Raw genomic sequence first — 14,565 nt, 5'->3', positions numbered from 1 at the left:
AAGGCCACACATCGACTTGCTCCTTTGCTTTCTCAGCATCGTTGTCAACGTTGCTTAAACAGCCTTGAAATAGCAGGCTGAGCTGTTTCTTTTGTACTTCATAAACCTCTAAAAGAGTTGTCCCAGTTTAAGGTCACATACTGTTTACTATTTGTAGAGCTCAGCCATGAACAAAGGATTACTTTTGAATTACAAAACAAGAGGCTTGAAAAATTCTTAGTTTTGTTCTGTCTCTGAAACAAAGACTAAACTTTCAATGTTTAGCCATGGGTCATAGTGCTTCCACATAACTAACTACGCAACATTTTTTCTAACTAATATAACTAACTACACTTTACAGACCTACACATAGGGCTTCCATATAACTAACTACACTACAGTTTTTCAAGGTCAAACTTTTGCTTGTTGTGTACTGAACTCTGAAGTAACAGTCACAACAGCATTTTACAGACACCTGAATTTCTGCACAAGTCATTATAGATCTTGATTTTTAAATTTTATTGGAGAGGAAGTTAGAATCTATGGCCTGAAGCAGCTTCACCCATGACTTATTCATCCAGAGTACCCTTTTCTCTATTTCCACAGATAACCAGGAATTAGCTTTCATTGTTGAACTGGTAGAAAATTTAAAATATATCTTCTAAAATATACAATAATCCTTCTTCTTTTACCCAGATCGTGGCCAGTAATTCAACATTATACCATTTATGCTAAAATGGTATTGCCACTCCACCTGCTAGAGAGGAAATACTTGACCGATGTTCAATTACTTGTGGACTCAAATACCCCAAACAGAACTGAAACTGAGGAGGTAAGAAAAAGATGATGTAATTGATGCTTCTGGAAAGAATATTAATTATATCCAATTTTAAAAGTAGATGAGTCAGGGGTGCCCATAATGAATTGTGTTTACCCTGAGAACAAATCCACTATATTGGAATTTTAGGCAAAACCAGTATCATTAAAAGGAGCCCCTTGCAGGTGAGTACGTAGCAGTCGGGGCAAAGCATCCAAGGTCTGGGATTTCTGCTGATACCAACGCTTTGAAGATCTTGGGAGACCATTGCATTGGCTTAAACTAAATGACCTCTGAGGCACTTTCCAGCTCCCAAATGGTGTGGCCCTATGTACATCAGTAATTAAGAGATGCAGGTACTCACGTGGTATTAAGCCTTGGTTAGCCAGTTGTTCCTGAGTCCTTCTTTGTTGAAGTCTTAACTGTAAAACTTAGAAAAAGAAGTGTTAGTTTGTGAGTTGGGCTAAATATCATTACAATCATTATATTTTCATCATACATTCATAGCTCATCTCATTTTATTTCTAAAAGAGTTCTGAAAATTATTATGAAGTACATTTTAATTTCTGTTGTAGACACAGTGGAAGAAGAAGGAGAGAAGCTGAGAAAGTTACAAGGTTTTACAGTAAGTCTGTCCCAAACTAGCATTAGAATACTTGTCTCTTCTTTGAAGCGCATGTTATTTTCGCAGTGCTACATTCTCTCTCTCCACACTCTGTCATTTGTAAGATAAATATCATCTAATTCCACTTGGGTGGCAACCAATGATATCAAGAGGGGAGACAGAGTTCCACCTAGGTTCAAATCTCATCTCTACCCCCTTAATAGCTATGTATCCCTGAGCAAGTTGCTTAACCTCTCTGACCCTCAGTTTCCTTGTTTGTAAATAAAAATAATGCCTCCCTGGTGGTGTTGCTATAAAGTTTGATAAAACAGTGTATGCACATTGCTTAGCAGAATGTGTGGCACATGTAAAGACATTTTGATAAGTGGTAGTATTATGAGAATCTGGAATTCTCCTGGGAATTCAAAGGCCTATTGGGGTTGTGCTTTTCTTAGAAAAATTAAAACACTGTAAAACTGTCAAAATTATATATTATAAATAAATATAAGTATGTTCCCAATATTATGTATCTATAGCACAAATAGATTATATATATCATACACGTGTAATGGTAAAAATTAAATAATATTGAATTATTAACTTCTGAGGGCAGTATTTACAATGTTCTCCTTCCCATTGCCCCACTCCTCCAAACACATTCTATCTTTGGAAATTCAGACTCCTCCTCATGGATATTCCATTTTCTCTGGATACATTGACGAGAGATCTTAAAGTTTGAATCCACTTGGATTAATCATCAGCTAAAACAAAAACTGTGGTTTCCAGAGGATCGCAACAGAACTCGGAGTCTGTATAACGTAAGGCTCACAATGTCCAGAATACAATCTAAAATACTCTAACACAAAAAAACTGGGAAAATGTGACCAATTCTAAATGGAAAAGACAATGAACAGATGCAAACCTTGAGATGAGTCAGATGTTGAAATTATCAGACAAATACTTTAAAATAGTTATTTCCAACTAGGTTCAATGAAGTAAAAGAAATGGACAAAAAATAAGAAATCTCAGCAGCAAAATAGAACACATAAAGAAACAAAGTAGAAACATTAAAACTTAATACAGTATCTGGAATCAAAATTGTTGAATGGACTTAATAGAAGAATATCAAAGGAGTGAGTCAGTAAACTTGAAGATAGATCAAACTGGAGAAGAGAGAGAAAAAAGATGAAAAAAAAAAAAATGAGCAGAGCTTCAGGGACTAGTGTGACAATATCTAAAAGTCTAACGTTAGCCTCAGGGACCAGTGAGACAATATCTAAAAGTTTAATGTTAGGTAATTAGGGTCTCAGAAGTATAGCAGAGCCATAGAGCAGGTTTTAATTTAATTGAAGTACAGCAGATTAACATCACATAAAATAGACATCAAGTCACAGAGTATCATCAGAGATCAAGAATGAAAATTTCATAATTATAAGAGGGAAGACATAGCAATTATAAATGGATAGACATTTAAGAACAGAACCTCAAAATACATGAAGCAAAAATGGACAGAATTAAAAGAATAAATAGACAATTTCAAAATCACAAAAGCTTCCTGAAATTGGCGAAAAAAAATGTACAGATTCAAAAGGCTCAATAAACCCCACACCAAATGTATACACAGAAAACCACACTTGGATACATAATAATCCAATGACTGAAGCCAAAGATAAAGAGAAAAATCTTAAAAACAGGTGGGGGAGAAACAACACATTGTATAAAGAAAAGTGTTGGCCGGGCGCGGTGGCTCAAGCCTGTAATCCCAGCACTTTGGGAGGCCGAGACGGGTGGATCACGAGGTCAGGAGATGGAGACCATCCTGGAGATCATCCTGGCTAACACGGTGAAACCCCATCTCTACTAAAAAATACAAAAAACTAGCCGGGCAAGGTGGCGGGCGCCTGTAGTCCCAGCTACTCAGGAGGCTGAGGCAGGGGAATGGCGTAAACCCGGGGGGCGGAGCTTGCAGTGCGCCAAGATCGCACCACTGCACTCCAGCCTGGGCGACAGAGCGAGACTCCGTCTCAAAAAAAAAAAAAAAAAAAGAAAGAAAGAAAGAAAAGTGTTGATTTAAATAGCCACAGACTTCTCTTCAGAAACGATGAAAGCTAGAAAATAAAAAACTAAAAGAGAAACAAATAAACACCCCATCCCCCAATCTACGAACTCAGAATAGAAAATGTCCTCTAGGAATGAAGGTGAAATAAAGACATCTTCAGGTAAAGAAAAAATAATATAATTTCTTACAAGAAATGCTTCAGTAAATTCTTCAGGCTCAAGGGAAGTGATACCAGAAGACAACACAGATACTCAGGAATGAATAAAGAATGTCAGAAATGGTAACTCTATTAATAAATATGAAAGATATTTATTTTTCTTCTTAATTAAACATATATAACTTTATAAGGAAAATTATAACTTTGTCTTGCGATGCTCTTAAGGAACATAGATGTAATACAGATTACAGTGATAACGTAAAGGACTTCTTATGACTGCCAAATTTCTATAGTTCACATGCAGTGGTATAATACTAACTATAGGTAGACAGTCGTAATTAATGATTATACTGTAACCAATAATAAGAACACAAAGGGTATAACTAAAAACACCCTATAAATTGAAATGGAATGCTCAAAGTATCAACTAATCCAAAGAAGGCAAGAGAGGGGGAATACAGGAACAGAAAGCATAGGGACAAACAAAAAACAAGTAATATAATGGTAGATCCAAATCCAACCATGTCAATAATTACGTCAAATTTTAATAGTTGAAATGCTCAAATAAAACAGAGTTTATCAGAAAGAATTTATAAAAGCCATATTCAATTATATGTTGCCTGCAGGAGACACACTTTATATATAAACTGTCAGATTGGTTGAAAGTAAGTAGATGGAAAAAAGATATACCATACAGACAGCAAGCATAAGGAAGCTGGAATAACTATATTAATGTCACATAAAATAGACATCAAGTCACAGAGTATTTTTAGAGATAAATAATGGAAATTTTATAAGAGGGAGAATTCATCAGGAAGACATAGCAATTATAAATGGATATGCATTTAAGAACAGAACCTCAAAATACATGAAACAAAAATGGACAGAATTAAAGGACTAGATAGACAATTTCAAAATGATAGTAGGAGATTTTAAGACTCCTCTCTCAACATCTGATATAACTAGATTTAAAAAAATACTAATGACATAGAAGATTTGAGCAATAATATCAAACATCTTGATATAATTAATACTTGTTTAGCACTACAGCCAATAACTGCAGAATAAACATTCTTTTCAAGTGTACATGGTACATTTACCAATATATACTAGGCCATAGAATACGTTTTAATAAATTTGAAATAATTGATATCATGTAGAGTACATTTTCTGACCACACTGGAATTATTACTCAAAAGCAATATGCTATTAACAAAAATATTTGGCAATACATTTCTAGATAATTCATAGTCAAAACAGAATCACAAGAGTAATAAAAAATATTTTAAACTGAATAATAAAAAATGTACAACATATTATAACTATTTTATGTCACAATTTCCCATAACTCATATTACAACGTACGAGATACAGCTAAAGCAGTGGTTAGAGGGAAACTCAGAGTTTTAAATACTTATGTTAGAAAAAGAGAAAGGTTTGAAATCAATGACCTAAGATTCTACCATAAGAAGATAAAAAAGAAGTATGTTCATAGTAAGTAGAAATAAGAAATAATAAAGATTAAAGCAGAAATCTTTATAATAGAAAACAGACAAGTAGTAGAAAAAATTAACAATGCCAAAAGCTGGTTATTTGCAAAGATCAACAAAACTGAAAACTCCTAACTAGACTGACTTTATTTTATTTTATTTATTTATTTTGAGACAGAGTCTCACTCTGTTACCCAGGCTGGAGTGCAGTGGCACGATCTCAGTTCACTGCAACCTTTGTCTCCCGGGTTCAAGCAATTCTCCTGCCTCCGCCTCCTGAGTAGCTGGGATTACAAGTGTGTGCCACCATGCCAGGCTAATTTTTGTACTTTTAGTAGAGACGGCTTTCGCCATGTTGGTGAGTTTGGTCTAGAACTCCTAACCTCAAGTGATCCACCTGCCTCGGCCTCCCAAAGTATCTGATTATAAAAGTAGAGAATAAAATTTATCAATAATGGGACTAAAAAATGTGTTATAACCATATATTCTAGACATTAAAGATAATGAGAAAATATCATTAACAAATATGTGCTAATAAACACTTAAAGTGGATACATTTCTTGAAAACTAAAGCTTGCCAAAATTGATACCAAAAAAAACACAGAAAATCTGAATAGCAATATGTTTATTAAATCATTATTGATTATTATAACCCCTCCCACACACACACACACACATACAAAAATATTCAGGCCCAGGCAGTTTTACTGGTGAATTTTTATCCAAATGTGATAGGAACAAGTTGTTTTCCAAGTTTTCCATTAAACAACACATTTTATACATTATAACGATTATAAATAAGAATTCTCAATTATTTTGTCTTTCAATATCATAGATCTTAATCAAATGAAGACAAAAGTTTATAAAGATCTCCCATTGTTAGAGTTAGCCAATTAGAAGACTCCTTCAGTTCTCTAGCTATTAAGTCATTCTGACTTAGATTGAACTGGACAAAGGCAGTGGAAATGGAAACAAAAGGGGAAAACATTAAAAACGCTTTGAACAAAAAGAATTAGAAGATTTTGGTGACGTGAAGGAGGACAGAATTATATGCTTACTGGCTGGTTGCGGTGGCTCACGTTTGTAATCCCAGCACTTTGGGAGGCCGAGGTGGGTGGATCACGAGGTCAGGAGTCCAAGACCAGCCTGGCCAACATGGTGAAATCCCATCTCTACTAAAAATACAAAAAATTAGCAGGGTGTGGTGGCGTGTGCCTGTAGTCCCAGCTAGTCGGGAGGCTGCGGCAGGAGAACTGCTTGAACCTGGGAGGCAGAGGTTGCAGTGAGCTGAGATTGTGCCATTGCACTCCAGCCTGGGTGACAAGAGCAAGACTCCATCACAAACAAAAAAAAAAAGAAAGAAACAAATACATATTACTATCTTTCAAGGGGCTGTTAGTGTGGGATCTTTGGATATGTTGCAAGAAATACAGCTACTTAATGTATGCAACTATATCTGCATATATGCATTTTTTTTCTTGGGTATGGGTCCATAGCACACATTAGATTCCCAAAGAAAACCATGGCTTCCAAATTTAAGCTCCTTTAATTTAAAGCTTAAAGATTTAGGGTTCTGAAAACATGTGTTAGAGTTATGCTATAATAAAGTTGACAGAGAACCCTGAAAAAATGACAAGCTTAGTTTTAGACAATCTGAATTTTTGGTGTCCTGGTAAATAAGAAACAAGGTGCCTGATAAACAATTGTGATGTAGGGCTGGAGAAAGGCTCAGAGGTCAGGGCTGGAACACTGATTTCGGGCATCATCTTTAAGCAAGTGGCCACAAAACCTTTTAACAGAATTTCTAAAGGAAGAGAGATATATTATCAAAGGAGGCTAGGCATGGTGGCTCATGCCTGCAATCCCAGCACTTGGAGAGGCCAGGGGGGATCACCTGAGGTCAGAGCTTGAGAACAGCCTGGCTAACATGGCAAAATCCCGTATCTACTAAAAATACAAAACTTAGCTGGGCATGGTGGCGCACATCTGTAATCCCAGCCACTCGGGAGGCTGAGGCATGAGAATCGCTTGAACCTGGGACGCGGAGGTTGCAGTGAGCCGAGATTGAGCCACTGCACTCCAGCCTGGGTAACAAGCGAGACCCTGTCTCAAAAAAAAAAAAAAAAAAAAAAAAAAAAAAAATTATCAGAGGAGCGGGGAGATAAGAAAACAGAGAGAAAAATTCCATTACAAATAGTGAAAGAATGACACTAAAGAGGGTCTGCTAGGAGACAAAATTTCTTTGCTTCGATATGGAGAAATCATTGGACTACTTGACATCACCCATTCGCATACTTCTTTTTTTTTGTTTGTTTGCGGATTTTTCAGTTCTAAAGATTGAAGGCATTAATTCATTACATTCATTCAATCATTCATCACATATTAGACTGCCTGCTAAGTGAAAGCATTGCTTGCTGTTGCCATACAGTGGTGAATAGGACAGTTACTGTCCTCACGGCCGTAACATGCTAGCTGGGGAGATAAACTCAATTTTCCCTGAATACAAAATAAATTCCTCTCCCTCTCACCTCAAGAACTTGGTCTTCAGGGACCCTGTTAAATCTCTGACTCTGTATGCAAAAATGTTGCTTGCATGTGTGTAAATACATATTTCTATGGACTGGCTTATGACTTTTATCAGATTTGCGGAAGTCTCTGAGACTTACAAAAGTTAAGAATCGTCAGTTCAGATCTGGATTAAACCATCTCACATCTTTCTTTTCTTATTTTTATTAGTGGGCTCTCCTCACAATACACATTACACAGCATTACCAGATCAATTTCCCCAAACTCCTTTTTTATAAGATTACTTGGTATAGCATCTTGTGGTGACTCCTTATTCTAGCCTTTGAGGTCTTTTCCTACATACGCATTATTCCCCACAAAAACTCTCTTTTCCAGTTCATCCTGCCCCTCCTGAGCCTAACCTGTGTGTTCACGTTCTTTGCCTTTGAGTATGATATCTCTGCATATGGAATTTGGTATATGGTTTGAGGCTAGGCTGTAATTCTAATTTATTCCAAATAGTTGGGAAACTATATATAACTGCCACTTATTAAAAAATTTATTTTGCTTACTGATGTATAATGTCAACTTCTTCATTTACTTAAATTCTAACGTAAGCCACAATCTGGTTCTAGATGCTAATTTGTAGTAATTTATACTTCCTATTCTATTTTTTTAGTAGCAAAAATACCAAATATTTTCTGTTTCAAGATGGCAAACTCAGCAAACACCTGATTCCTATAAATAACAGAAATGACAGCTTTAAAAATGTATACCTAGGCCGGACGCGGTGGCTCACGCCTGTCATCCCAGCACTTTGGGAGGCCAAGGCAGGCAGATCACGAGGTCAGGAGATCGAGACCATCCTGGCTAACACAGACTCCAAACTTAACCAAAGGAAAGAACATGCCCTTAAGGGAACAATATGAACAAAGGGAACAGGCCTTTCTCAGAAACAGGCAAGAGAATTCATCAACAGAAAAATAATACATTAATCACTTCACACCCATAGGGATGGCTACCGTCTGTAAAACAGAAAATAAGTGTTGACATGGATATGGAGAGAGAAAAACCCTTGTGTGCTGTTGATGGGAATACAAAATGGGCAACTATTGCGGAAAAGAGTATGGCAGCTCCTCAAAATATTAAACACAGTATTACTGTATGATCCGCCAATTCCACCTGTGGGTATATACTCAAAAGAATTGAAGGCAGAGACATGAAGAGATACTTGTACGTCTACCCTCATAGCAGCATTATTCTTAATAGCCAAAAGGGGAAGTGACATAAGTATCCATCAATGGATGAAGGATAAACACAATGTGGTATATTTAGAAAATGGGGCCGGGTGCGGTGGCTCACACTTGTAATCCCAGCACTTTGAGAGGCTGAGGTGGGCAGATTGTGAGGTCAAGACATCGAGAGCATCCTGGCCAACATGGTGAAATCCCGTCTCTACTAAAAAAAAAATACAAAAATTAGCTGGGCATGGTGGCATGCACCTGTAGTCTCAGCTACTCTGGAGGCTGAGGCAGGAGAATCGCTTGAATCCGGGAGGTGGAGGTTGCAGTGCGGTGAGCCGAGATTGCACCACTGCACTCCAGCCTGGTGACAGGGAGAGACTCTGTCATAAAAAAAAAAAAAAAAAGGAATATTATTCAGCCTTAAAAGGAAGGAAATTCTGACATGCTACGACATGGATGAAACTTGAAGACATTATACTGAGTGAGATAAGCCAATTACAAAAGTAGAAACACTGTATAAATCCACTTATATAAGGTACCTAGAGTAGTCAATCTCATAGAGACAGAAAGTAGAAGGGGAATTCCAGGGACTGGGAGAAGAGAGAATGGGGAGTTATAGTTTAATGGAACCAGAATTTCATCTTTGCAAGATCTTAGTGATGATTATACAACAGTGTGAGTGTACTTGATGCCACTGAATTGTACAGTTAAAATGGTTAATAGGGTACATTTTATGTGTATTGTACTACAATTTAAAAAATTAAAATTCAAAAAATAATATCTTTCCTATTAACACTAATTGCAAAGTAAAAATTCATTCATCACAATAAACTCAACTAAAAATGAATTTGTGAACTAGAAGATTGAGCTAAACTGTCCTCTTAGAATGTAGCACAAAGGGATGAAGGGATAAGAAGCAAAAACAATATGCGCTTAATGCAGAAACACTGCAAAATATAGAAAAGCTTCTAGGAGAAAACATACTTATCTGCTCTGGTCTTAATGTTTGTATCTCTCCAAAAGTTACACGTTGCTATCTTAATCCTCAAGATGATGGTGTTAAGAAGTTTGAGAGGTCACTAGGTCATGCAGGCAGAGCCCTCATCTTTGGGATTGGTGCCCTTGTAAAGGAGGCCACAGAGAGCTGTCTGGCCCCTTCCACTATGGGAGGAGGCAGTGAGAGAGGGACTTCTATGAACTAGGAAAGGGGCCCTCATCAGACACCAAACCTGCCGGTACCTTTAACTGTCCAGCCTCTGGAACGGTGAGAAATAAATTATTGTGGCTTATAAATTACCCAGTTTATGGCATTTTGTTATGGCAGTCTGAACAGACTAAGATAATCTCTAAACTAGGGATACTTCTTGCTAATATTTCATCCATGAAGTTGAGGTCCTTTTTCCTATATGTTTGTGTGGGATCACATTGTAAGGGTTCCTTCATTAGCTGATTTTTACTAGTAATATATCAAAGATACATTCATATGCCATTTAATACCCATCAAATGATGCTATTTTAGTAGGTGTAGAGTATTTATTTCCTTTCTTTTTCTTTTTCTTTTTTTTGGTTATTCCATAAGTCACTGAACCATTGGCTATTACTGAATGTTTAGATTTTTTAAAGTTTTAACATTAAAAATCACAGTGGACATTCTTTCCAGTGGATTTTTGGCCACGTCTTTGATATGATATTAAGAAACACTCCTAGAAGTAGAATGACTTGGTCACAGGAAATGTCAAATTTCAAGGCGTTTGGTACGTATGACAATAGCTCTCCTAAAAGGTTGTTCTGATCTTCCCACAAAGTATGACCAGGTTGCCCATTTCCCTTAGCCTTGTTGCTCCAATCACATGGAAGCTACTGGAATCTTTCTCTCCTCTGAAGCTGGAGGCCTGGCTGCCCGGTCAGGGTCTAACTCTAAAGGGAGTGGGCAGAGAGCCAAGTCCCAGATGATCTTAGCAGTGGAATTCGTTCCTGTCATCTTCTCTAGGTTCGGCTGAGGTTTGATACGAGAGGTTGAGCTCGAACCCATCCCTCTCTGTGGCTGCTTCCCACTGCAGATAGGACAGTCCTAACACTTCAGACAGAAACCTTGCTCCAGTGGCCTTATGCTTGGTGAAGCTGCTTTGCTATCTGAGCACAGCCACCTGCAGCTTTTGCTTGGCCCCTTCCTGGATGCCTTTTTGTGCTTTGCTGAGCAGAGCCTCCCTTCCCTTCCCTGCTTTCAGCTTGCTGCACCCATTTGTGTCCCAGAGCTCTTGGCAAACCTCCATTGATCCATCATAGCTAAAAATACTGTTTGAACAGAAGGTGACTTTTTGGCCCATGCCTTCTTTCCACTCCCAGTTCTACCCACCTCTAAGTGACAGGTATTCATGGAGGTTTCTCTTCATTCATCTTTTTAGGGACCTCATTCTTATCTTTGGAAGGTCGTGGGAAGTGAGTTCTTGGTGTCTTCTCTACGTCATCCCAATATGTTTTATCAACAGCAGAAATCTCTCTTATGATTCTGACATTTGGGTGTCAGTCTTTCTAGGCTTCCAGAATCAAAGCAGTATTTTTTCTATTCTTGCATTCTTTCGGCCATTGTCATCAGAATTGGGAGTCATATGTTTGTGTTTAAGTCGCCTCTTTACTCAGAGGTCTGGGCTTTGGATTCTGATCTCCTCATTTGAATATTCTTGTTCCGGTGCTACACCATTTATTTTATTCTAGACTAATGATATATAATGATATATATTTTCATGTCTGGTAGGTAGGGAGCACCTTATTTTATTTATTTTTTTTGAGACAGAGTCTCTCTGCGACTCCCAGGCTGGAGTGCAGTGGCACAATCTTGGCTCACTGCCACCTCTTCCTCCCAGGTTCAAGCAAATCTCTTGCCTCAGCCTCCTGAGTAGCTGGGATTACAGGCGCCCACCATCATGCCCAGCTAATTTTTGTATTTTTAGTAGAGATGGGGTTTCACCATGTTGGCCAGGCTGGTCTGGAACTCCTGACCTCAGGTGATCCACCCACCTCGGCCTCCCAAAGTGCTGGGATTACAGGTATGAGCCACCGTGCCTGGCCTATTTTTTATTTTTATTTTTTTAAAAAACATAAATGCTCCATGACAGCTCCACCCTGTGATTTTTCTCCAAAATGAACTTCAGGAATAAGTAGCAAGTTCTACCACCACCCTAAGCACGTACCTTACCAAAGAAGGGAAAATTTATTTCCTTAATATTCTATAAGCATAGAATAGGTGTGAAGCCTATTGAGTCAGAGAAGCAGCCCACTGTTTAATAATTATCTAAAAATGCATAGAAACTTGTGGGTCGAGTATAGTGGAGAACCAGGACTAGATTCCACGCTTGCAGCTCAGGGCTGGGACTGGGTTCCAGCTCAAGAATGGGAGCTAAACTATCCTGCACAACGTGGGGACTGCAGCCAGAGAGTGTAGAGTTTAGAAAGTGATAAACTCACTAATGCCTTCCCAATAATCCTGTGAAGTTGTTAACTATTATTTGTTCTTAATATTGAGATTATTGCTATGTACAGATAGGTGGGCCAGCGCTCTTGGACATTGAGGGTTAGGAAGCTTGGCAGAGTTCACTCACCTGTGCCTGGGAGAGAAAGCAGAGGCACTCAGAAGAGGGAGAACCAGGTGCAGCTGCACAGGTCTCCTTAGAGTTTCAGGTTGAAGAGGAGGGAAATATGAGGATTGAAGGACATGGTGACATTTTGCTTATAACTTAGACAGTCACCTCTGCCACATGCCTGCTGGTGGTAGGCAGGCCTTTCTTGATGCCAAAGAGAGGCAACAGGATGGGGCAAGGACGTTGGGAATGGAAAACATAGATTTAACTTTGAGTCTGCTAAGCTTCATAATCCTCCATGTCCAAGAGCTCTAGCCTTCTGTATAGATAGCATCTGTATATAGCTGTAATCTCAATATTAACAACAAATAATAGTTAACAATTTCAGGATTATTGGGACAGCATTAATGAGTTTACCACTTTCTAAACTCTGCAAGGTTATCAAAGACCTTTATGCTTTGCACTGATAATGGCTGCTTCACAAGAAAGCCCACCTATTTTCTGGATACTGAATCTAAAGAAGAAAAGGGAGCGATGGGAATGCAAGCATATGCCTTTTAAAGAGTCATTACTGCCTTAAACATTGGCTGCGCCCAGGAGTGATGGTCCCTTAGAAGAAGTTATGCCATGTACATGCAGGGAAAATTGATGGCACAGGAGTAACACATCACATCGAGTGAGATGGAAAAGGCAGAAAATGAGGTGAATAGAAGAAACTGAGTCATTAATTCACTACAGATCAGCTCTTTCCTATTCCTTTCTTTTATTCCTTTTCCCTGTCTCTCTCGTGTTGATAATTCCTAGTAAGAAAGTTGAAGGGGACTCATTACTAACAGAATTGGAAAGTGCCCGTCTTAGGGAAAGAAGTGTTTTATGTAAATCATCTATTGAACTATCCCAATAATTCTTGAGGAGTGTGTATTATTATTTCCGGTCATAGCTCCTAAGATATAAAAGCTCATCCAAGGCCAGAAAGTGATAAACTTAGGCAGGCAAATTTCCAACCATGATTTTGGACTCTCAACTTTTATCTCACGAGTATAAGTTCCAAATGGAACTATTAATATTTGGATGAGAAAACAGTAACTTTAGTCATGTTATACCTTGTGTTTTAACGTATTTCTTCCATTTGGTGCGAGGGTGAAGGGCCTATCTTTTTAAATGAAGAATCAGAAGCCATTAGAACATGAGGCACGTTTCATGCTACCTGCCCCCTAAGTAACTCAACATAAGGGATGCTCAGCTCAGAATCACTGCCCATAGTGTCTCCATGGCAACAGTCAGGTAGGGTACCGTTTCCTTTCTGAAGCCAACAGGCAGCTGGGTGACTGTTCTGACCAGCACAGGTGATGGCCCCGACCAAGTCTTCAATTAGAATGAGGCTCCTGAACGATCCCAGACTCTGATGGCATCACGTGGAGTCGTTACCATGGTTTTGGTGAGAAGTATTGCTTTTCTGAGGATTGCAAAACACTTTATGTTCCAACCCCATGCTCGCTCATTCTTGACAGAGTGGAAAATGTGTCTCCTTGGCTGAAATGTTCCTCTTGAGTCCAGCCCAAAGATGACATTTTTAGGAAAGTTTGAGAAGAATCCTGTGGCTGTTACTGAGTCACGATAGAGTAGAAATGGATCTTTTCTATTTAAAGAGTTTTGAGCTACTGTTTGAAAATGTCACATTGCTAGGGAACGGTGAAAATGGAAAACTTTCCATTTGCTATCAACAAAGAAAGGTCATTACCGAATGTGCAACAATAGAGCTAAGAACTCCTGCCACCTGTCTACAAAGGGATTAGGAAGTTGTTGGGAGTTAAATTTAAGAATATTAGTGAATATGCTTGGGGCTTTAAAAAGAGATTGCTCATCTGGGATTGGACACACGTGATTCTAGATCCCATTCCGCAGCTAAATAGCTATTGCTTTTGACAGTTCCCAGAGCCTTGCTGGAGCTCAGTCTCAATATGAATTGAATAAAGAGTTTACATTAGATTTGATCAGGATTTCCCCAATTTACCTGATATAAGAATGACCTGGGGAGACTTGATAAACACAAATTCCCCTAGTCCCCTTCCTGAAGACTATTGCCTAGTATGTCTGGGAATACATTTTCACAAACATTCCAGGAAATTCTG

The 14,565-nt window shown here is 38.4% G+C and overlaps 1 protein-coding gene across 1 annotated transcript in view; it reads right to left on the bottom strand.

Moving 5' to 3' along the window:
* MYOCD (myocardin) overlaps positions 1 to 14,565 on the bottom strand; it is a 99,160-nt gene that overhangs the window by 59,678 nt on the left and 24,917 nt on the right. Inside the window, 1 exon segment of the mRNA XM_026456280.1 lies at positions 1,161 to 1,226. Within this exon segment, the coding sequence (XP_026312065.1) occupies positions 1,161 to 1,226 (66 nt within the window).

The sequence above is a fragment of the Piliocolobus tephrosceles genome, chromosome 16, assembly GCF_002776525.5.
Source record: "Piliocolobus tephrosceles isolate RC106 chromosome 16, ASM277652v3, whole genome shotgun sequence".
NCBI classification, from domain to species: Eukaryota; Metazoa; Chordata; class Mammalia; order Primates; family Cercopithecidae; genus Piliocolobus; species Piliocolobus tephrosceles.
This window is presented reverse-complemented; position numbering and strand designations above follow the sequence as displayed.